Below are 24,598 nucleotides of genomic sequence, written 5' to 3'. Positions count from 1 at the left end.
AATACACCAGTAGAACCATTTTATGTTTCCTTCTCCCTTATGATTTAACAGGTAAAATTCCATTACAGTGAATTGTTAGAAAATCAATGTTTTTTTTCTGATAGCCAACTTGATTGTTATTATAAATTCACTGTTAGAAATTATATTATGCATAGGGCCAGCCTGTGGCTCACTCGGGAGAGTGCGGTGCTGATAATACCAAGGCCACGGGTTCGGATCCCATATAGGGATGGCCGGTTGGCTCACTGGGTGAGCGTGGTGCTGACAACACCAAGTTAAGGGTTAAGATCCTGTTACCCGTCATCTTTAAAAAAAGAAAAGAAAAGAAAAGAAATTATATTATACATATTACATAGCTTTCAGGACCAATTTATTAAAAAGATGCTGGGCTTTAAGAAGTAAAAACCAGCATCTGAAATTTGAGTAGAAAGTGACACATATATAATTCTTTCCATCAAGAATAGAGATCCCTGTGTAATACGGTATTCTTTATTTTGACAATGTACGTGTAAAACTATAGAACTGTCAAATAGCTAAATTCTTTTTCTCCTTCACAGTAATAAAGGTTCCAATGAAGTGCTTTCAATACCAGTTTATTCTTCATAAATAAATCACTATATAATTATCTACTGAGAAATTAAAATATTCAAACTTTTTAAAAAAATACAGAGCCCTTCTTAATTAACAGAATTTGTTTTAAATGAGATTTTATCTATAGTGTCTTTTATATAAAATTCTTACACAAGTAACCACTAAAATAAGGAAGTCAGTGACAAAGTATCCATATAACTATATCACAAATCTCAGGAAACATTCAGAAAAGATTTAAGGCTAGTTAGTAACAGCTTCTCAAAACCCAACAAACCTTAAAAGTGCAATTAAACTTTGAGGGGACCAAAATATTAATTTATACTGAGCCAAGAATAGGAAAATCTTCCACCGCTGACATTTTCATGTTCTTAGTTTTTCAATCAAAAAATCAGCCTGTAATTAAAAACAAAACAAAACATATGTTTTATTCTAGATATCATAGCCTCTATTAGATAATCCCACTGGCATACCTATTATAAACTGCAGAAGAGCTGGTTATTACATATTCTGTTCCTAAAAATATCTTGTGAGAAAAATCTCTCAGTATAATAATTTTATGAACTATAGTATTATAAAGGTATTCTACATCATATATAAATAGGCAGATTGTTACCTGAATTGCATATTCATTTAAATGTTTCAATAAGAAAAGGAAAAATAATACTAAAGTTTTACAAAGTAAACTAGATATGGAGGAACCTTAAGTAAATATTACTAAATAATAATAAAAAAAAAATCTGAAGAGGCTACATATTATATGATTCCAACTATATGACATTCAGGAAAAGGCAAAAGTATGGAGTCATTAAAAAGATCAAGGGTTGGGGGGAGGGAGGGATGACTAGGCCCAGCACAGAGGATTTTTCAGGCAGTAAAACTATTATGTATGATACTATAATGGTGGATACTTACCATTATACATTTGTCAAAACCCACAGAATGCACAACCAAGAGTGAATCCTAATGTAAACTATGGATTTTGGGTGATAACAATGTGTCAATGTAGGTTCATTGATTGTAACAAATGTACGATTGTGGTGCAGGATGTAACAGTGTGAAGACTGTGCTTCTGTGGGGGGAGGGAGTATATGGGAACTCAACATTTTTCATTCAATTTTGCTGTGAACCTAATGCTGCTCTAAAAAATGAAGTCTGTTTTTTACAAAAGTAAACTAAAGTCTTTGAGTTACATCATTTCAGAAAGCTTTTCTCAATCATCCTATACAATCTGGAAATTATATATAATACATAATTTCTATATAAGAGATTTTGGAATAAACTTCAATATCTTTTATCTTGATTTTTTCAAAGTCTCATAATGTATTCAGACAAAGTCCCAGACTTAAGAAGAGTTGAGATTCCCAAAATGAACAATTAACAAATCTTATAATTTTGTATATTCATGTTTTCCTACCAAAAAATCTCTCATGTAAGGAAACACAGTTAAAAACATTATTAAAATATATTTTCATTAATTATTACAGAAACATAGATCTTATAGAAAATTAGAAATACAAGTAGGAAGGGCTGGCCTGTGGCTCACTTGGGAGAGTGCGGTGCTGACAACACCAAGTCAAGGGTTAAGATCCCCTTACCAGTCACCTTTAAAAAAAAGAAATACAAGTAGGAAAAAAAAATCCTTTTTATCACACTGTAAAGAAGACCACATCAACTGTAGTATAGAATGTCCCACTTTTTATTTTCAAATACACACACATATATATCTTAAATATATATATATTTTAATTAAATAAAATCATCTGTAAAACAAGTCAAGAAAGGGATAATATATTTGAAATATAAGGTTTCTAGAAATCAGATGCTTAATTTCTTCTGTACTATGACTAGAATACCATTCATTAACAAATGGTAAATACTATTTGATATCATTCAGATATAGCAACTATAGGTCACCTTATCAAAATGAAAACATAAAATAGCCTGGTAAATGTTAAAAGAAAATCTTTAGACAAATTAAATTTACCAGAGTTTAACTGAGCAAAAAATGACTTGCAAATCGGAACCAGAATAGGTTCAGAGCAACTCCACAGCAGTCACATGTTCAGTAAGATTTATAGACAGAAATGGGAAAGTGACATACAGAAAACAGAAGTGAGATACAGAAACAGCTGGATTGGTTACAGCTGGGTGATTGCCTCATTTGAACACAGTTTGAACAGTTGTTTGCCTGTATTTAGTTGAGATTTGACTACTTGTTATAAGAGTGGATTACAGTCTGTTTACACACCAAATTAGATTACAGTTCACTATATCCTAAGAAACCTTTAGGCCAAACTTAATTTAACAATTGCCCCCTTTTAAAGCTTTAGATACTGACGTCATACTGTCACCATCAGAAATGGACTTATTTGGACTCAAATCCCACTGGGAAATAGCAGAACAGTGAGTTTTATAAGGTGGGAGCAAGGAAACAATAGGAAAAAAAAAAAACTGGTTAACATCAGATTACAGATACGATGTTGATGAGGGAGAGGGTAGAGAGGGAGGGAGGAAAAGGAAGTATTTGTAAAGGGACAGGAAAATCAACTACATTGTATATTGATAAATTAAAATTTAAAAATAAATAAATAAATAAAAAAGAATCAGGTTACTTTAGGTTACTTTTTTGGGTAATGGTTACAGCATAGGGGACTTCCTTATGCTGGAGTCTTCTGTTTTAGGGAGAAAAAAACTGATCTGTTTTGAGATCTATCTGCTTCCTTAAAGTTTGAGTTTGATTATGTGGCCTTAGCATGAGTGACTCCATTTCGGTTTAGTCTGATCTGTTGGGTATGAGTGCAGGAGCTCAGTCCAAGACAATGTCCTCCCCCTTTTGGTCAGATTATCACCTAGATAAGAGTGTGACTAAAACACAGGGAATTAGCACTACTTTCGGTTTTCATAATTTTGGGTTTCCAGTCTCAAAATGTCATTCATAGGTTATGGTGTCATCCTGATCACATACTACTTTGACTTTTTGTCATTCCACCTCAGGAGAGACATTTGACATTCTACAGATAGCTGCACACAAATAGCAAAAATTTTTGAGAGAATACAGCGTACAAGGGAGACTACTATTATGGCTAGCAGGATGATAACACCAAGAGTTTGGAGTATACTCCTTAGCCAGGGTATCATGAACCAAACCAACCAAAATCAAATAGGTCAAAGAATGAGACAGATGAAGAATCTGCCCATTTTAACCAAGCAGGCTGTTTGTTAATCCTCTGCAACTAAGTCTCTATAATGCCTGATGGATTTTTCCATGTGCAAGAAGAGTGTCAGCAACTGCACTGATTCTTCCCTGTTCAGACAGTAGGTAATCTAGAGAAATTCTATTGCCTATTACAACTTTAGTAAGAGAATTTAAAGAAGTCTGTTGCACAATCATAGCCTTTGCAGTGGAACCTACTATAGAGTCTACTATAAGGGATAATTTTCTAAATATTGCCTCATTTACATTTACTCCAAACCATATATATGTATGTATGTATATGTGTGTGTGTGCATATATATATATAAATATCTCCTTATAAATAATGACCATGTGTAAGGTTGGCTGCGAAATCCTCTGCAAATAAAAGTATAATACCATGGGTGCACACAAGGTCGCTTTTCCACTTCTATTGGTCATGGATACATTTTTTTTTAATTGAATCATGATTGATTATACATACTTTTGGGATTCAATGTTGACATGTGTTGATCAAATCAATATTACTAGTATGTATAGTGTTACAAAATGTACTTATGCTTTATGTTCCTTGTCCAATCTCTCCCTATCCCCCCCCACCACTGATAACCCTAGATTACTTCTATCCCTCTGAAAGAATAATGGTTACTCTGTTGATTTGTTGCCTATATGATCTGTTCAATGCTGACAGGTGTGTTCAGGTCCCCCAACACTATCGTAAGCAGATGCTTCTTCTATCACTCTGTAATGGGCTTTGGAGAAACATCCTCTTCTTTTCTTTGGTCTCTGCTGGTGACTCTCCTTGTGTCAATGCACTCCAGTGGCTGGTGGACCATCTGTGTGGTGGTTGTGATGTCTAGCCACTTTTGTGGCAGCCGTGGTTACTGTGGTGGCTGTGGTGGGCCCCAAACATGGAGGTGATATTTTTGGCATGCTCCTTGGCGCTGGTGGTGTGCCTGGTTGTGTGTGTGGGGGGGGGGGGGGGTCCAGGGCCCTGAGGTGCTGGTGGTGTTGTTCGTGGATACGTTACTTGGAATGGTGAAATTAGCAGTTTCTAGCCAAGATCTGAGGCAAAGTTATTACAGGTTAAAAGAGGACTTTAGTTCCCTAGCACATGAATCCACTTGCAAGGAACTCCATTTGGGCTTTCGGTGTAAATCTGCCTCGTGATATACTCATTGGTCGTGGTTTTTGGATACCACCATTGCAGGGTGCTATGGGTCAAATGTGTCTCCCAAAAGTTCATTTGTTGGAAACATGATCTCCACTGTAATAGGTTTAAGAGGGTAGAAAATCCAATTATGATATTGGAAAGATGAGAACTTTAAGAGGTGGTTGGATCATGAAGACTATGCTCTCATGAATGGATTAATCCATTAATAGAATAATGAGTTATGATGGATGTGGACTGGTGGCTTTATAAGAGCACATGAGAGACTTTTCCTCACCATGTGATACCCTGCATTGTCACGGGACACTATAGAGAGCTGCCACCCAGAAGAAGGCCCTCACCAGATATGACCCCTCATCTGTGGATTTCCCAGCCTCTGAAACTGTAAGAAATAAATTTCATTCCCTTATAAATTACCCAGTTTCACCTACTCTGTTAGAAGCAACAGAAAACAGACCAAGACACTGGATTAAGTTAAAACAAGGTCCAGAAATCTTACCACTAGTACAATTTGAACAACAGTTACATTAGGGATATTGCCAGAGTTACCCACTGGGTAAACCAATGAATCCCCTAGGTCATGCGAAGATCTGTATTTGGTATGACAAATCCAATACTCTGTCATGTTACCCACAGAAGCTACTGATTGTAAAATTCTAATTACAGTATTATTCTTCCAAGTGAAAAAGATAGCGTAAGTAAGAAAAAATTAAGAAAAGTAAGAGTTTCATGATGGCAGAGAAGTCTTAATCTGTGATCTTGGGAAAGCTGTCCACATCCAGGATGCTGCCTGCTTCTGGGGAGAAACTTCCCTGTTTAGCTTTACCTGAGGGTCTCCAATGGTGTAACAGTCCCTTTCGAGTTTTCAGATATGGAGCCAAGGCTCAAGGTCCCAAAGTTTTGTTGCATTGTAGGTGGCAAGGGGAGTCTTTCTCTGATATCATTTCCAGAAGATCCAACCTCAGGGTTCTACATCATGAAGGGTTTCATTGTACTCAGTTGGTGGATCATAAAAAGCTTCCTCTCTCTGGTGAAAATGTACTTTGGTATAATACATTAAAGCCTTGCAGCATTTAGTCATATCAGAGCTTAGGAGAGCAGGAGATACATGCAGTTCTATTTTTAGGGTATGAACCTTCCAGTGACTATTTCCTAAGGGGTCAACTTAGGTTTTCCACTGGAAGGAGACTTTAATTGTCATCAATCTACAATACCTTTGACCAAAGCAATCCAGCCAATTCAGTTAGCTTTGGCTAAAGCTATTGTATCTGTAGTACCTTATTTAACTGTTTCATAACTTGTCTAGTGAAACAAATATCTCTATCACTGGAGATTCTCCAGGAATGTCCCATGAGAGAAATGTATTTCCTAATAAACTTTTAGCGACTGTTGCATCATTGGCCTTCTTGTATGGGAAAGCTTTTATATAACCAGAAGACATGTTTTGAAAATGGAAACTGAATGAAATCCCTCTGTAAATGGTCAAATGGCCCATCAGACAACAGAAATTGTACCTGAAGTTCTGACTATCTTCTCAGGATTATGGGTTTAACAAACCAAACACTGGTCATAAACCATTCTAGCAATTTTAGAATAGTCACCCCACCAATTTTTCCCCCATAATTTGGATCATTTTCTTTCTTTCACAATGAGTCTTGGAGTATAGAACTTTTAATAACAAAGCTTTATGAATTTAGAAAGGACCAGATGGCCAACCAGGCTATTTATGAGTCCATATTTAACACTGGATTTATATCTTCTTAAATACCAATTTTTTTTCTCCAATTCAGGTGCATAGCACTATTTATTGAATGACTTATGAAAGGTAATCTGACTTTGATCACAGAATTCATTCAAACTGCATATCTTAAATTTCAGTACATGCTAACTTAGCATGAAAATCTGCCAACGTATTTCCTTGGTATTTAATTAATTCTTGTCCTGCTTGATGGTGGTTAGTAGCTTTATAAGCCAGTCAATTTCTTCGAGTTCTGGAAATTCTTATCTAGTGCAATGGCATAACCTAAGGTTATCAGAAATCTGTACTTGTCAGAGTCCTTTCCATCCTTTCCATGAAACTCCTTGTCTTCACAATACTTTAGGATTATAATTCTTTGTAAAGAGCTTTCAGAAAAAAAAAAAAATCTGAATTAAGCAATTAACTGTGGACAACAAAACTTAAAACATTCACAGTTAAAGACACACTTGACAAGGGAATTTGCTTACTTCTGTGCCCTACAATTATTTAACATAACCATAATTATGACTGATAACATATACTCAGACATATCAGAATTTTAAGAATCTCACAATTTCAGAACATATTAATAACATATCCATACAAATATAACTCCAAAAAAAGGTTAAACATCATTTCTTAGTTGACAGTGCTTCCCATATAACATATCAAATACGCTTGTTTATTATCTCTCTCCCAGATGCTTCAGGGGCCAAAGTTAGTTTGAGGTCAAAACGACTTAATTTTGATTTTAAAATCTGATTTGGGGAAGCCTGTCAAATATGTAAGAGGTTAAAAAGCAAAACCTATACTCTCTGACAGAGAGGAGATTCAGTTTTCCAAATAACCAAAAGATCTAATAAAAACAGCAGGAGGCTAGAAAACTAAATTCTAGTTTTGTTTTAGTGTGCTTTTGATATTAATGCTCTATTTTTAGAAAAAAACTAATAAGTAGTTCTCCTATAATCTAGCCAGGTTGATGGCACATAAAATTCCTTTCACAAGATTCACCTTCCACAAACCTATAACCTTTTTGTTCACTTAACTAAAATACATCTTTTCCATAAGCTTCACTTATCAAAAACACATCTTACTTTCCTTGCATAAGGAATGGTTTTAATTACTATACATTAATTGGAATAATTTTTAACTCTAGTGACCTTAATTTTTAGTGGAAATCTAGAAAGTAAACAATGTGGAAATATTTTTTTATCAGCATTTCGTAGATGAGAACCATTTCATAATTTTAGAAACATGTTTCTTCATAACACAATTTTTTCATGTTTATTAACAGATCCAAATATATTTAGCTTCTCTATACGATATAAAAACAAGATGTTGAAGTACATATATCCTAAACCTATGTTCAGCAATTGCTTCGGTATTTTAACCTACTTAGAAATGACTCAGACATTTAATGAGTGTCTATTACTTAATTTTACATGACTTTAAGCCTTCTAGTAAATGAAAAATAATTTTGAAACTATGACAAATTTATTTATAAACTTTTATCCTGTTCCTACAAGAGATTAAGTCAAGAAACTCTTGCCCTTTTCTTCATTGACCTGATTATTGTCCTGAGTGATTGTTAGCAAATTTGTTCACTGTAATTTCTTTGTTATGACTTTTAAAATTTCTCCAAACAAGGATAAATGGATCAGATTGGTTTGGGACCCTGTAATTTTGGGGGACTGGCAGGGGTCCCTCTGGTCCATCCAACCTATGGTAGATTTAGTCTTTGTTCTAACCCCATCACTGTCTGCTTTACTTATCCCATTTTAATAATCACCTAAAAAAATTTTTTACCCTAAATTTGTATTTGCAGAGGGATGGCTTAGGTAAAAAAAAAAACGTAGAAAATTTATATCTGAAAAGCACAAATATGAGACTTCTGGCCTAAATACCATTATAAACATTTGCCCAAACCAAGGAAGGAGGATATAGGCAAAGGTTCAGTTAAGATAGGATGGTCAGAAAAGCACTTTAGAAAAAAAGCTTGTTATGTAAATTGAAAATAATGTCTATTCCATTTTAAGAGTTTCTAGTGATGTAGTTCTCCCTCTCTTCCTGGTACAGGGAGGCAGACACCCTTAAAATGGATATTTCCTTTATAGATATAATTTTTTTTTACAAAAGGGTTTCAAAATAGCCAGCTAAATGTCAGAAAGGTGTATTTTGGAGACCAATTTAGTTCAACATGTGGTCTCTTTAACCAGCTTCTGTTTTTTAGCTAAAAATTTACTGAGTTCAAGGTAGAGCCCATTAACAAATAAGGCAAAGAGTGTATTAACTATGCCTGGAGTTAGCACAGATAGCTCTGAAAAAGAAGCAAGCTATATTTGTCTGCTTCTGTTGCTTATAACAAAATACCTGGAACTGGTTAATTGGTAAAGAAACAGTATTTATTGCTTACAGTTTTGGAGGCTGGGAAGTCCAGAGTCCAGGGAACATATCTGGTGAGGTGAATCTATAGCAATGCAGGGTGTCACATGGCGAGAATAGGAGAGCAGAGAGAAAGCTAACTCCTCACTCATTCCTCCTTTTAAAGCCCTCAGCACCATGCCCATAACCACCATTAAATCACCAACTCCTCAAATCATGTACTAGGGCATGGTCCTCACAATCTAATCACCTCTTCAAGGCCCCACCTTTCATTTATCATAACAGGATTCCCCACTCTCAACAGTTATAGTGGGGATTAACCTTCAATGATTTGGGTGGGGGGAGGGGGACATTCAATCCACTGCACAAGCCTACTTTATCTGAGAGCCTATTTTTTATAAACACTTTATGCGGCTTTCTTTTCACCTTTGGGTGAGATAATAATTGAGCCAAAAGGCTGGCAGATTCAACTGTTCTCTTCAATTAGTCACTTAAGCTTTTTATTTGCCTTTTGTAAAGAGCCATTTAAAAGAGGCAGTAAAAATTCTGAAATCTTTTTAGTAGCTTCTGCACATCAATTGGCATCCCTGGGTGAGCCTATTTTGGCAGCTCTACTTTTTAAGTACACTTCTTAAAGTGTAGTGTTTTTCATTTGGATCATTCCAATAACTTTAAATTCTCTTTAATGAGATTTCACCCTCTTTGTAAGCATATGTTGATTCTGGGGCCTAATACTTACACATGTAAAAATAAGAATAGACAGAAAGTGGAGGTACTCAGCTCTTCAGAAACTGAAAATGCCATTTTCATGTTAAATCTTGGCTTTGGCTCTGAGATCTCCTTGATCTCTTTCATCAACAAAGCCAATGATTTTTCCTCACCTAAGCATGCAAGAAAAAGAAATGACATGGATAGAACACAAAATCTCTGCAATTTTCCAAAGGTCAAAGTTCGCACTTCCTGCAGTAATTTTTACAGTTTCTGTCTGAACCAGCCAGACATCTGAGGCCTCTAAATGGATCCAATCCAGTTAATTATTGAAACCAATCCACTCCTGGATCCAATCCAGTTTCTACTGCAACTTCCGAACCCAGTCCAGGTCAAAAATTTGCTCAAACAAACTCAGACAGCTCTAAACACAAATCTGTGGAACTTCAGAGTCCAAGAGAGAACTTACCCACAGCCCCCAGTTGCTGCAAGAGAGCAGTGGACCCAATGGGACTCAATGGGTCCTGTGGGCACTTCACTTGGTCACTCGATGTCCTGGGGGTCACTCAAAGTTCTAGCTTGAATCCCACTTCTGACACCATGTGTCAAAAGAAAAACTTTAGTCAAATTAAATTTAACAGTTTAATTGATTAAAAAAATGATTTGCAAATCTGACTGCTCTCGTAACCAGAATAGGTTCAGAGTGATCACACAGCTGCCACATGTTTGGATAAGATTTATAGACAGAAAAAGGAAAGTGACATATATGAAACAGATGTGAGGTACAGAAACAGCGGGGTTGGCTGGGTTGGTTATAGCTGGGCATTTGCCTCATTTGAACATAGTTTTTGGCTGCCTGTATTTGGCTGAGACTTGGCTACTTGTTACAAGAACAGGTTACTGTCTGTTTACAATCAAGTTAGTTTTCAGTTCACTATGCCTTGATAAACCTTTAGGCCAAACTTAAGATAAATTACTGGCCAAGTGGCCCTTGAGGGACCAGAATCACTTAATAAATAAGGCTTGACTTTCTGACCACTGGCCTATGAATAGCTGAATTCTATTCCACTTTGCCTCAGAAAAGCAGTATTCTGCCTTTTGTTTAAGACTCAAAGTTTCAACCTCAGATCTGGTAGTTGATGCTACTACAGCAGCCCTTTTCTAAGGAGTTTAAATAGACTATCAATTCAATTTCTACAATAATGTTGATGAATACGATGATAGAAGCAGCAGGTAATGCTTACTAAGTACTACTATTTGCAAGGTACTGTTTTAAATGCTTTACACATGAATTATTTCATCAACTGTCTTATCAACCCTAAGGGTAGACACTGTTATCTATATACAGGTAATAGATAAAGAACTTGAGCCTTAAAGTAAGTAACTTACATATGGCCCCTCAAGTAAGCAATGGAGCTAAAATTCAAATCTAGATCTGACTCTAAAATCTGAACTCTGAATGCCATGGTTCTATATCACATCCCCTGCTTGCAATGGACAGACTGAGACACAGGATCTATTCCTACAGATACGATAACCTGAAAAATTCCCCAAATTAAAAATATTATTTTGGATATGTGCAACCAGTATGTTAAAACATGTGATCAAGACTATGAGAGCTATATGTGCCTACTATTGCCAAGAAAAGAAAAACTACAACAAAAAAGACAAATGTTTTCAATACTTTTGTATGCTGTTGGTATAACAATAACACTTACTGTGATAAACCAATAGGAATTGACTCTATAAACCAACTTGGATAAGAAGCCAAACTGACTGACGGGTGCCATAACATGAAGGTGCAAGTGGGAAATGGAACAGAATGGCGGTACATGGAAACCCATCCTAAAACAGAAAGGTAAGAAATGATTGACAAATAAGTTCTACAATAGTTTAAAGCTATTTTTCATATTAAAATACATAAACATTAAAGACATCCAAAATAGGTACCCAGTATAGAAAGATTACTACTCATGTATCTCTTTTACTATTTTTTATTCACTACAGAGTATTCACACACTTCCTCTTCTTTTCATGTTGAAAGTTCATGAGTAACATAAGCTCATCACCAAGGAAGGCCTTAACAGCATATTATGCCTCAGTATAATCTTTGAGAATTCTGAATTGGCATTATGTCTTATCACATTAGTTCTTACCATATTAAGCATTAATTCTAAGATATGTCTCTGCAATGAATTTAAAAATACATCACTGGACTACTCAAGTAGGAGTATTCTTTTATCCAAGACACAGCCAGTAGATGGCATGCCTTCCCCTTTAATAAAGTACTGAGGCACTTCCTTACCAACCAACAATATTTTAGTAGTAAGATTATGTCATCATAAAAGAAATCTTTATCACCACTTAAGTTTGTTTTTCAATAGTGAAAATAAGTTGATGATAATTATTCATAATTATTTGCTTTGCAAAATTTATAAGAAAATTCCTTTAAAAAGTAAAAAACGTTTTAAAAATATGATTTCGCCTCTTAAAAAGCAGTTTATAGTTTTCCAAGTCCACTTATGCTGAATAGAGCAAGGAACATGTATAACAATAATCAAAGCCTAGAAATACATGCCTGTTCAAACTAGAAGTGAGTGGTGGTATGAAAAGAAGGCACAGAAGAAGTGCCATATTGCAGCAGTGATCCTCTTTGACTAACAATCTGGAGTCAGAAATGTAGCACATATTGAAAACACTCCATTTCTACCTAGAAGAGGAGACTAGGTTTTCCCTTTGTGAAACAAGAGTCATGTAATATAGAATAAAGTAATCTAGAAGCAACTCAATGGTTCATTCAATCCTTTCATTTTAAAGATAGGGAAGCCAAGATCCAAAAAGTTTAAGAGACTTCCCACGGTCACAAAGTTAAACAGTGCTAGAGTTGGGATTGAGACTCAGGGTTCTTGATTCCTTGTCCAATGTTGATTCTTCTAATTAGCACTCCTGTCACTAGGAAGGGAATGTGTTTGCTTCTAGCCAAAGGGTCCCAACAACATCAGTTCCTTGTCATTATCACATGGATAATGCTTGTCAGTTTTCAGAGGATTTTCACACACATAATCTTATCTGAGCCTACAAGCAAGCAGAGCAGGTATTACAGGTTAAGTATTGCCTATCTAAAATGCTTGGGGCCAATAGTGTTTTGGATTTTGGATTTTTTTGGATTTTGTAAAATTTGTAGAATATATACCGGTTGAGCATCCCTAATCCAAAAATCCAAAATCTCAAATGTTCCAATGAGTATTTCCTTTGAGCATCATGTTGGTGCTCAAAAAGTTTCAGATTTTGGATTTTGAATTTCAGATTAGTGATGCTGAACCTGTATCTTGGAAAAGTTAAATGAATTGTCTAAAGTAACACAGCCAGTACAAGTACAGCACATAACAAGTAGCATGGACAGCATTATAATTCAAGTCTATTCTGAATTGTAGTTCAGAAGTATTAGAAGTAATCTTCACTATAGCTACCTTCATACTGCCTGGATCACACAAAGCAAAGTCAGAAATCCTTTAATAAGAAAAATATTAGTGAGATTAAATAACACAGTTGAAAATTGAACAATATGTGCTTTTGCTCAAACTTGACAAATGCCAGAGTTCAATTTAGCAGGAAATAAACTCATGTTAATTTCATGCTAGAAGTATAATATGTATTTTTAAATCACATTAAAGTTTTCCAAAGAAAATTCAATTTACACACAATTTTATATGAATGCACATATTAAACAAAAAAAGTAGACATGTAACTATTTTACCTACCCACTGCTTGTATATACTTCTCTGTCCAGATTATAAGTGAAGATTATTGGAAAATATTGAGACATAGAGGAAGAAATTTTATTAAATTTATACTACCAAAAACTACATTCTCACTCTCAGGTATAACACAAACTCTGCCACCTCTGCTTCCATTTTCATGAACAAAAAATATTTCAGAAAAATCAATAACAGGTAACATTGGTTTCTATCTGGAAGTATACATACCTTACATTTGTGAAGTCAGTGAAATTATTCCTTTCAAGAACAGTTTTTCCAGCAGTTACCATTTTCTCAACTGTAAAACAAGAAAGAAATTACATGACACTATAAGAGAAATTAAGTTCATGCTATGGGTCAAATGTATCCCCCTCAAAGTTCATGTATTGGAAACTTGATCTCCACTGTAACTGTATTAAGAGGGTAGAAAATCCTACTATGGTAATTGAAAGGTGGCACCTTGAAGAGGTGAATAGATTATAAGGATTGTATTCTTGTGAATGGATTGATCCATGCAGGGAATAATGGCTTTGTAAAGAGAGTGTGTGAGAAGAAGGGTAACTCTCTCTTGCTCAGCCCATTCTTGCCATGTAACACCCCAGTTGCCAAGGGACCTTGTAGAGAGTTCCCACCAGAAGAAGGCCCTCACCAGATGTGTTCCCTGAACTTTGGACTTCCCAGCCTCTAAAACTATAAGAAATAAGTTTCACTCCTTTACAAATTACCCAGTTTGAGGCATTCTGTTATACGCAACAGTAAGGGACTAATACTTTCATTAAATTGCTATAAATCTTAACTTTTAGGGACCTAGTCAAAATACCTATCAAATGGGAAAAAATTTAAAGACATGCAATAGCTTCAAGTTATTGAGAAGTTTATCAACAACTGAAATAAAGGTTCAGGGCCGGCCCCATGGCTCACTCGGGTTAGTGTGGCGCTGGTAGCGCCGAGCCCGTGGGTTCGGATCCTATATAGGGATGGCTGGTGCGCTCACTGGCTGAGCGTGGTGCGGACAACACCAAGCCAAGAGTTGTGATCCCCTTACTGGCCAAAAAAAAAAAAATAAAGGTTCAAATTGAGTCCCAGAGCAATGTGACTATCACAAAATATCACATATAGTCTAACTTTGAACAGCTGCTGAGGGATATTATCAAGTGGCTACTCTGGTCAAACATCTGGTCAAACTCAGGTCTAATTTAATCATAAGGAGACCAGCAATTAAACAAAAATTGTTTGAATTAATAAGAAAGATAAGAAAACTTTGACTCTGTCTTTGAGCCCAAATTAGGGATATCATATCCTTCAAATCAGCCTGGCCTTGACTAGCCAAACATTTGTATTATGACTTTGGCTTCCAAATTCTATCTGCCTTATCATCTTTCTTCTCTTGGTGCTGTCTGACCTTCAAATGGGAATAAACCTCCCCATTAGAAAAGTTTTGGTAACCTGAATCTTCAAAGCACAATGCCAAACCTTATGCCTCCTTTGTTTCTGAATGGTGTAATTATGTGTTTAAGAGAAGTAAAAGAGGTTGTTATATAGAGGCTAATAAAATCATTGTTAATGTTTACCTCTCTAAGTCAGGCTTGAGCTAGGAGACTTCCAGACTTCTATGACCAGGCCAATACGGTCAAAAGAAGCTCCCAAGTGACTTCAAGCCAGACTGTATCTTTTTTCTTTGAAAATATTCTCACGACCCCATGTGGGTAGATCTAAAAGACCATGTTTTCTCTTTTTTATTTCTTTGAAAGACATCTGAGTGTTTAAGCAATAATTTTAACACAATCATGGCATTATAAAGTATGTAGATGTAATATAAACTTACCATCAATAACACCAAGTGTTGCAAACTTTCTTACATTTTACATGAATTGATACATTAACTTTAAGTAGACAGTGATAATTAAAGTGTATTGTGACCTCTCCAGAGCAACCACTAAAAAAAAAAATTATGCATAGCAACTAAAACAGCAACAGATAAAGTGAAATACTAAAAAAGATATTTGATCAACCATCAGAGGCAGGAAAGAAGAAACAAGGCAACAAAAAACAAATAAATGGGATAAACAGAAAACAAATGGCAAGATGGCAGACATAAATCCAACTATATCAATAGTTAAATTAAATGTTAATGGATTAAATACAGCAATTAAAAAACACAGATTTTCACACTACATTTATAAAATAAAAGCAAAACTCAACTGTATTTCTGTCAAGTCTTTAAATATAAATATTCCGTTTGGTTGAAAGTACAGGAAAAACATACCCAGTGCAAATAGTAATAAGAAAGGTGAAGTAGCTAAATTAATATCACACAAAATAGACTAAAGGAGTATTTCCAGAAACAAAAAAGAATAATTAATAATAATTAAAAAGCATCAATTCATTGAGAAGAATACATAACATCATAATTATGTATTCACTTAAAAACAAATCCAAAATACATGGAATAAAACTTATTGTGTCTTTTCTATTTCACTGATATCTATTATTTCCTTCCTTATACTTATTTTGGTTTGATTTGATTGCCTCTTTCTAGCACCTTAAATGCAAACTTAAGTCATTGGTTTTAAACCTTTTTTCCTAACATGAGCATTCAAAGCTATAAACTTCTCCTTAGACACTGCTTTAGCTACAACCCACAAGTTCTGATATATTGTATTTTTGTTACCAATCAATTCAAAATATTTTCTTCTTTGTCCTATTTATTTGTAAGTTTTTTAGAAAGCTGTTGTCTAATTTAAAAATATTTAGTGCTATTCTAGATTTTGTTATTTTTCTAATTTAATTCCATTGTCTTCAGAGAATATAATTCATAAGATTTGAATCATTTGAAATACATGGAGCCTTATTTTATTGCCCAGATTACGGTCAGCCTTGATGAACATGTGTTTTTAGAAAAATGTGTACTCTGTAGTTTATCCTTTTCCTCATACCCAGAGGAATGGAAATCATCATGCTGAAGGGATACCTGCACTCCTACATTCATCACAGCTCTGTTCACAACAGCCAAGATATGGAACCAACCTAAATGTCCACTGATGAACAATTAGATAAGGAAAATGTGGTATATGTACACTATGGAACACTACTCTGCATAAAAAAGAATGAAATTCTCCCATTTGCAACAACATGGATGAGCTTGGAGAAACTTACGTTGAGTGAAATAAGCATAGCACAGAGGGATAAATACCGTATGTACTCACTCATAAGTGGGAGCTAAGAGAGAAGGAAGAAAGGAAAGAAAGACCACAGTGGTGTGTTGGACTTGCAGAGGGAGAGAACATACCTAGGGATACAAAGTGAAGTGGGGAAAGGGGGATGGGGAGGGAGGTCAGAGACAATTGGGGGGACAGTTGGGTGGGGGACACGGTATATAATCACAATTTGTATAATGGTATAGTGGTAGAATGGGCATGCTGCCAGTACGGATCTGGCCATCACATCTTATGCATGAGTGGTGACAATTTGCTTTGTACCCCATGGATATTCATAACCAATAATTAATAAATAAATAAATAAAATGGAAAAAAAAAGATAAAGTATTTACCAAACTAATCCCAAACCCTGGTGACAAACACTGTCAAAGTAGATTTGAAGTGTACTTAGAAATGTCTTAGGAAATGATACCTGAGAAGTCACAGAAGGCACAGGTAGGAAAATGCAGCATAATCCTACAATAGATAAGCTTCAGTATCTCCTTTTCAGAGGCTGAAAGTTCATCCCTAAAATCTCAGAAACTTTGGGCCGGCCCGTGGCTCACTCGGGAGAGTGCGGTGCTGATAACACCAAGGCCCCGGGTTCAGATCCCATATACGGATGGCTGGTTCGCTCACTGGCTGAGCGTGGTGCTGACAACACCAAGTCAAGGGTTAAGATCCCCTTACCGGTCATCTTTTATTTATTTTATTTTATTTTTTTAAAGATGACCGGTAAGGGGATCTTAACCCTTGACTTGGTGTTGTCAGCACCACGCTCACCCAGTGAGCCAACCGGCCATCCCTATATGGGATCCAAACCTGTGGCCTTGGTGTTATCAGCACCGCACTCTCCCAAGTGAGCCACGGGCCGGCCCCCCGGTCATCTTTTAAAAAAAAAAAAAAAAAAAAAAAAAATCTCAGAAACTTTGATGCTAATTCATTCATTCATTTATAGGAGATTTCAAGGCAGCCATCAACATGATCTCATTATTAGGCAGTATGAGCTTATATTCCATATCATAATTTATCTGTTCATCATTTTTCATAGCACCTTTCATTTTCAGAGTCAAGAAAAGCCATCATTTTAAAAAATCATAAAGAAGCATTACCTTTTAAAGATTTTAAAGATTAAATAGCATTATGTCTGGGATTTGCTTAGAATCTACTGTGAGAGGTTAATATATGAAAAAAGATTGGCCATGAGTTAATAAATGTTGAAGTTGAGTGATGAATATACTATATTCTTTATTTTTGTATAAATTTGAAATTTTTTAGAATGAAGGTTTCAAAAAGTCATAATGCTCCCTTTTCATGACACCTGGCCAGACTTTTTCTTTTTAATCTTCTCTGCCATTGCTGATGCCAATTCAAGATGATATAACCATGAATAATACTGCCATCATCTTACCCAATTCTATGTGATCTTTCTTTAGATCTCTGCAGTTTCCAATATGTTTCTTTGGCACCACAAGATAATGATGAGGTGCTGCTGGTTTGATATCTTTGAAGCAAACTAGGTCTTCATTCTAAAGAAAAAAACATATTTGTTAGTGAATTTTTAAAAAAATTTTCCTAATGTATTTTCTAATTCCTAAGAATTTCTGGCATGACTTTAACATCATAAATCTCAGTTTGATAAAGAAATGGTATTTATATTACAACTATACCCCACTAGGCAATTTTATAATTATGCATTAAGTTCACAAAGAGAAGACAAGGTTTAGTTTCTTTCATGAGATACTCATTTATTCCAGAAAATAAAAAGACATATAAAGTCAACTTCAGAAAAACAATTACAAATGAAGTTCATTAAAATTTCATTACCAAATAATACCAGAGTTTAGTACATTTCACCATCTGTACCCTTATCTAAGGTTTTTTCACTCTTGGTATGTACCTTTAAAGGTTTAACTACAGAATCACAGCAAGATGGACAAACTTCTTTTTACGTTTATTTCTTTTCCAAAGTGGCATTTTCCTCAGTTATAACAAGAACAGCATCTAGTGTATTACATTTTTAAAGCAATTATATATACTTTTCTTTGTTTACTTGTCACTTTCCAACATTAAAAAGACTTTCAAATACTGAAAAAAACTCAATAATAAGACTTGAAAGTAGAAATTATTCCTTGATCCATGGACTGCAGAATAAATACTGTGTTAGCAGGCAGGAAGACAATATTAATTTCCTTCTACATCTCCATCAGAGCTCTTGGGTGACTAGGTGCATTGTTAATGAGCGGTAATATTTTGAAATGAGTCTTTTTTCCTGAGCAGTAGTCTCAACACTGGGCTTAAAATATTGAGTAAACCATGCTATGAACAGATGTACTGTCATCCAAGCTTTCTTGTTCCATTTATAAAGCATAGGCAGAGTAGATCCAGCATAATCTTTAGGGCCCTAGGATTTTCAGAATGGTAAATGAACATTGGCTTAAACTTAAGATCAGCTGCATTAGCCCTTAACGAGAGAGTCAGCCTTTCCTTTGACTTCTCTTTAGCTATGAAAGACTTCTTCCAGTAGAAGGTTGTTTCATCTACATTGAAAATCTGTTGTTTAGTGTAAACACCTTCATCAATGATCTCAGCTGGATCTTCTGGATAACTTGCTGCAGCTCCTACATCAGCACTGACTTCTTCACCTTGCACTTTTATGTTATGGAGATGGCTTTTTTCCTTAAACCTCATGAACCAACCTCTGCTAGCTTCAAACTTTGCTGCAGCTTCCTCACCTCTCTCAGCCTTCACAGAATTGAAGAGAGTTGGGGCCTTGCTCTGGATTAGGCTTTGGCTTAAGGGAATGCTGTGGCTGGTTTGATCTATACTCCACTAAAACTTTCTCAATGATCAGTGATAAGGCTCTTTCACTTTCTTATCATTCATGTGTTCACCGGAGTAGTGCTTTTAATTTCCTTCAAGAACTTGTCCTTTGCATTTACATCTTAGCTATCTATTTGTCACAAGAGGCCTAGCTTTCAGTCTGTTTCAGCTTTTGGTATGCCTACCTCATCACTAAGCTTAGTCATTTCTAATTTTTTATTTAAACTGGAAGACATGCTACTCTTCCTTTCACTTGAACACTTAGAGGCCATTGTAGGGTTAATTGGCCTAATTTCAATATTGTTGTGTTTCAGAGAATAGGGAGGCCCAAGGAGAGGGAGAGAGATGGGGGAATGCTGGTCAGTGAAGCAACTGAAACACACAGAACATTTATTGATTAAGTTCACTGTCTTATAGGGTGCAGTTTGTGGCACTCCAAGACAATTACAATAGTAACACTTAAGATCACTGATTACAGATCACTGTAACAGATATAATAAAGTTTGAAATACTGCAAGAATTACCAAAATGTGACACAAAGACATGAAACAAGCACGTGCTGTTGGAAAAATGGCACCATAGACTTGCTCAACCCAGGATTGCCACAAACCTTCAAACTGTAAAAGAATGCAATAAAGCAAAGTACAATAAAATGAGATACACCTGTATATCAATTTTAATCCATATTTATTATGGTTCTTCTGTCTAGTAGTAAAATTAAATACTGATATCCATGGAATGTTTTAGAAAAAGATAAGGTCAAGGACCAAAATGTTCTTGTTTAAAGTTTTCTATTATTTCTTTAATGCTCCCAGCTGAGAAACAATTAATATTTGGGGTTAAATCTAACACAATAAAATTGCCACAATCGTACTTCTCAGATTATTGGTTTGTAACAAAATGTTATATATCTGTATTTCTCCTCAATTGTGGCATTGATTTTTTTTATTCCAGAGGTAATTCTTATTGGTACATAATACATCCAGATTGATGGATTTTGGATGTGACTGGCACCACTGTGCACACAATAAGCACAAAATAGCCGCTGGCCTCATCTTCCACTCCAGCACCTAGCCCCTCCCCGCTTCCCTTTACGAGAAGCCTCCTTACAAACAGAAACCCCTTTTGCTTCCAAAAGGAGGCAGTTCTCCAGCCCCATCCACATTAGCATAACGCCCCTCCTTGATTGTATCAGTCCATACAAGCTCTCCCACCACCCACATCTAGTGCTACCTTCCATTTTGAGGACAGCCCTGGGCTGCCCCCCACTTTGCGCACAGCCCAGTAGATTCTTTTCCTTTAATAAAGTTTGAACGGTACCCGGCGTCTCAGCTCACTTTCTTTCACAGATTAGAATTAGTTTGAGATAATGTAGATAATTTCTGCCTTAAAGCAAGAATAACATTTCCTTAGATAACAGAACTTTGAGCCAGACTAAAGGATAATAGGAGTTAAAGAAGTTCCTAAAAATCTGCTGTCTCATACTCCATGACTCAGCCAGAAGACTAAATCAAAATATTCAGTTCTCTGTCTTCCAAGCCCCTATTTTAAAAGGTTTTATTTACTAATGTATACAAAGAATTTAGTTTCCAAATTCCAATTAAAAACTACCAATCAATGTAACTATCATCATCTTGAGCCAATAAAATTCATGTCCAAATCAAATAAACTTGATGTTTTAATTAGCCTACACAGTGATTGAATTAGATTTCCATTAAGCTTTTTACAATATTAAAACTGGCTCTCTGATGTCACCTTCTCTTCTCACTTTCACTACTTACTCAGCCATTATTTATACTGCTCATTTTATGAAAGACTATCCTCCTATTCCAAAGATACACTGGCAAAAATATTAAATGATATTTGCATAAGGCTATGATATGAAATGATATGATAGCAAAAGACTGAAAATAACCTAAATGTCTATAATTCATCTAGGAGACTGGTTGAGTAAATTATGGTAAATCCATATAGAGAAATATTGTGTAGCTATAAAAAGGACTGAGGAAGATCTTTATATTGTCAAAACCTCATTTCTATGATATGCTCAAGTTTAAAAAAAGCAAGGAGGTTAGACTATATTTTGTGTAAGAAGGAGAAATACAAATATAGACATACATATACATATTTACCTACAATGAAAGGATAGACCATAAATAATTTTTAAAAGTTTCTTAGGGGGAAGAGAAACAGGGTAGAGATGACAACAGAACAAATGCTAGACTTTTCTAAATGTACCTTGCTTTAAAATTTTGACTCTGAAAACATGTAAATATTTAACATATGCTTTGGGCTTTAAAAAAAAGAAAGAAAGAAAGAAAGCAATCCCTAAAAATCGAAAACAAAGAGAAACAAACAAACCTAACTGTATGTAATGATGGTAACATAACCACACAAAGAAAAGAATGATTTCAAGTCCAGCCTGTTTTGTCTCTTAAATATCTTGTAGATTGATCCACTTTATCCCCACTTCCACATTCTTATTTCAGGCCATCATCAGGCTAGATTACTCCAATACCCTCCTAATGGGTCTCCATATCTCCAGCCTGGTCCTCTCCAAGTCATTCTCCACTATGGTGCGAGAATGACCTTTCAAAGATCAAACCCCTTCACGTAACTCCTCAATCCCTTCCTCCCAACCCAACATTAAAATAAACATTTTTGGAGTTTCTCTTTGCTCTCAGATAAAGAAACAAAACTCCTTAACATGAATTTCAACACACTTAATAATCTGGCCTCTTGTTTACCTCTCCACCATCATCTTTCACCACCCAACCCCTCAAGCTCTATGCTCCAGTTAGACAATTTCTGTTAGTTCTCCTGTGGCATAAATGGAACTCCTGGAGGTTCTCTGGGACATTCTTCTCTCCTCCTCTTCACCTGATCAACTCTTACTTATTTCTTCACTGGAAAGCCTTCCCTGACCCCTCAAATCTGGGTTAGATGCCCCGCCCACGGGCTTGCAAAATTTTGTAAAACCATTTTACCACAGCATAGGGCATTGTAATTGGCTGCCTCCTCTGTATTCAATCCACCCTTTAGATTATAAAATCTGTACACAGGCTGTCCTTTATCTTGTTCATCCCTAAATCTCCAAAAAGAGATGCTTAGAAGAAATTCTACTTATTTTTAACGAATGAGTGAATGATTACTACAAAAGACAATTTTTGGAGCGGGTTCTCTCAAAAGGTCGCTTCTTTAAAGACAAGTAGAACAGACAGAACAAAGTGTGTATCAGATACCTGTTTTAAAATATGTGGGCAAAGTCTTACTGCTCTGAAAATTCCCACACACCCCAACGGATAATACTTCAGTAGAAATCAGAGGCTATTAAGCAATAGTTGGACCTTAGACCCACTCACCCCAGCCTATTTTCAGTCAATATAACTAACAGCTTTCCACAATTACCTTTACTTTCTACTAGTTTTTTCTTTAGTTATCAGTATCAGAACGTGCAGAATTTAAATCAGCATCTGGCGGAAGGGGGTGCGGGGGGAGAGAATCGCTGTAATAAAAACAGAGGCCACAAAATGCTCCTTTATGCCAAGTACCTTGGTACCTGCAGAGCGAGGCCGGGGTATTTGGCTCTATCACTATCTTTTCTCCCACCCAAACAGCAACGATGCCGCTGGAAACACTCCCCCCCGAGAAGAGTGAGTCTGTCATCGACCCCAGGGCACCCTGCAGAAGGGCGGGCAGCGGGCGTATCCCCAGCTTCCCACAGCCCCATTCACACAGAGCCCCCTGCCTCGGCGAGCTCTGGGTGGCAATCGGGATGCTCCCCACCCGGGTCCGCTCGGGCGAGGCCTCCCTCCCGGAGCTCCGAGGGGCGCCGCCCACCTCGCAGGGCAGGAGTTCGACGCCGGCTTCCTCCTGCCTCGAGATTCGGCAGAACACGCACTTGCTGTCATAGTGCTCGTGCTCCGGTGACTTTGCGGTGACCTCGGAGGCGTCCGTTGACGACGCCGTGGGCACTGCAGCCGCCGTTGCCTTACAGTCGGTGTGCGTCTCCACGCTGCAGTTCACCTGCTCCTCCGCCATTGCACCCGCCGCACGGCCAGGAGCCTGCGCCCTCCGGGACTAGTGGGCCGTGCCGGGTCCGCCTCTCGCACCTCCTACGTTTTACCTCGAGGCGTCGCCCCTCGCCTGGCGCTGGGCCGGGCACCGAGTTGGGCGCACGCGCAGATCTAGGCCGACTTCGAAGCCGGCTGACATTAGAGAGCGAGCGAGGGCGCCTCCAGGAGGAGCCCCGCCCCTCGCCCCTCGTTGGTAATGGCGCCCGACCTCCGCCGACAGGCAGGAGAGCGCCCGCGCGTCCTAGTGACGTCACCGAGGCGCGGTGACCTCAGGCCAAGTGGAGCTTGTTGAGTTTCTGAGGAACCTTTCTAAGCAGGTGTTATAGTGTGTCCCGATAGTGCATGTTCCAGTAGAGCTGTCGTTTTTTTTAAAAAAAGGTTTTTAAAAGTTTGATTTAAAAAAATTCATAGGTCTTTTTTTAAAAGAAAGAAAAATTTCTAGAGACTTGTTTTCAGCATAGATCATGTTTGGTGCTTTGTGTATGTATTTTAGCCCCAATCATTTTAGGAGTTTAATCTCAAGATGTCCCAAACTGAACGTCACAACTCTTTTTACTTTTTTGTTGTTGTTGTTAAAAGCATCATCTACATCAAAATAGCAATCTTTCTTATCTCGCATTCCTCATATACAAGTAAATGTGGAGTCCTATAGGTAGGTGATAGTGTGAAAGTTGTTAAAATGAAAATGGAGTCACTTGTGTTTAAAAAAATCTCTGACAAATAGAGCCGGGGAAGGCCATGAAGGGAGGCTTCTAAGGCATGAATGCCTGATAACAAGAACTGTCTACACAGGACTCTGCAAAACCACGACTTTGCACAAAAGCCATCAAAACCTTGCACATAGGCACGTCTGCAAGGACATCTGCCCAGCAACTGCCTGTCCAACCTCACATGGTTGCCACCCCTGTTATTGATCATTGTAGCTAAGGATAATTATCTCAAAACAATTATGTAATCCCCC

At 36.7% G+C, this 24,598-nt stretch overlaps 1 protein-coding gene across 3 annotated transcripts; it reads right to left on the bottom strand.

Moving 5' to 3' along the window:
* Positions 1–675: 675 nt before the first annotated feature.
* Positions 676–23,818, bottom strand: HINT3 (histidine triad nucleotide binding protein 3). 3 transcript variants are annotated; one of them, XR_010023628.1, is made up of 6 exons: positions 23,402–23,818; positions 18,150–18,267; positions 13,770–13,839; positions 11,502–11,628; positions 10,253–10,375; positions 676–984 (listed from the first exon to the last, which is right to left on the bottom strand). XR_010023628.1 is itself a non-coding variant. In XM_063097372.1 (5 exons), the coding sequence occupies exons 1-5, from the start codon at positions 23,600–23,602 to the stop codon at positions 952–954; spliced, it is 549 nt and encodes a 182-aa protein (XP_062953442.1). In that variant the 5' UTR covers positions 23,603–23,818; the 3' UTR covers positions 676–951. The 3 variants fall into 3 exon arrangements, 1 of the variants encoding a protein (XP_062953442.1); XR_010023629.1 differs by lacking the exon at positions 676–984 and adding an exon at positions 2,403–7,079; XM_063097372.1 differs by lacking the exon at positions 10,253–10,375.
* Positions 23,819–24,598: the final 780 nt, after the last annotated feature.

Source organism: Cynocephalus volans, chromosome 5, assembly GCF_027409185.1.
Source record: "Cynocephalus volans isolate mCynVol1 chromosome 5, mCynVol1.pri, whole genome shotgun sequence".
In the NCBI taxonomy this organism is placed as follows: domain Eukaryota; kingdom Metazoa; phylum Chordata; class Mammalia; order Dermoptera; family Cynocephalidae; genus Cynocephalus; species Cynocephalus volans.
This window is presented reverse-complemented; position numbering and strand designations above follow the sequence as displayed.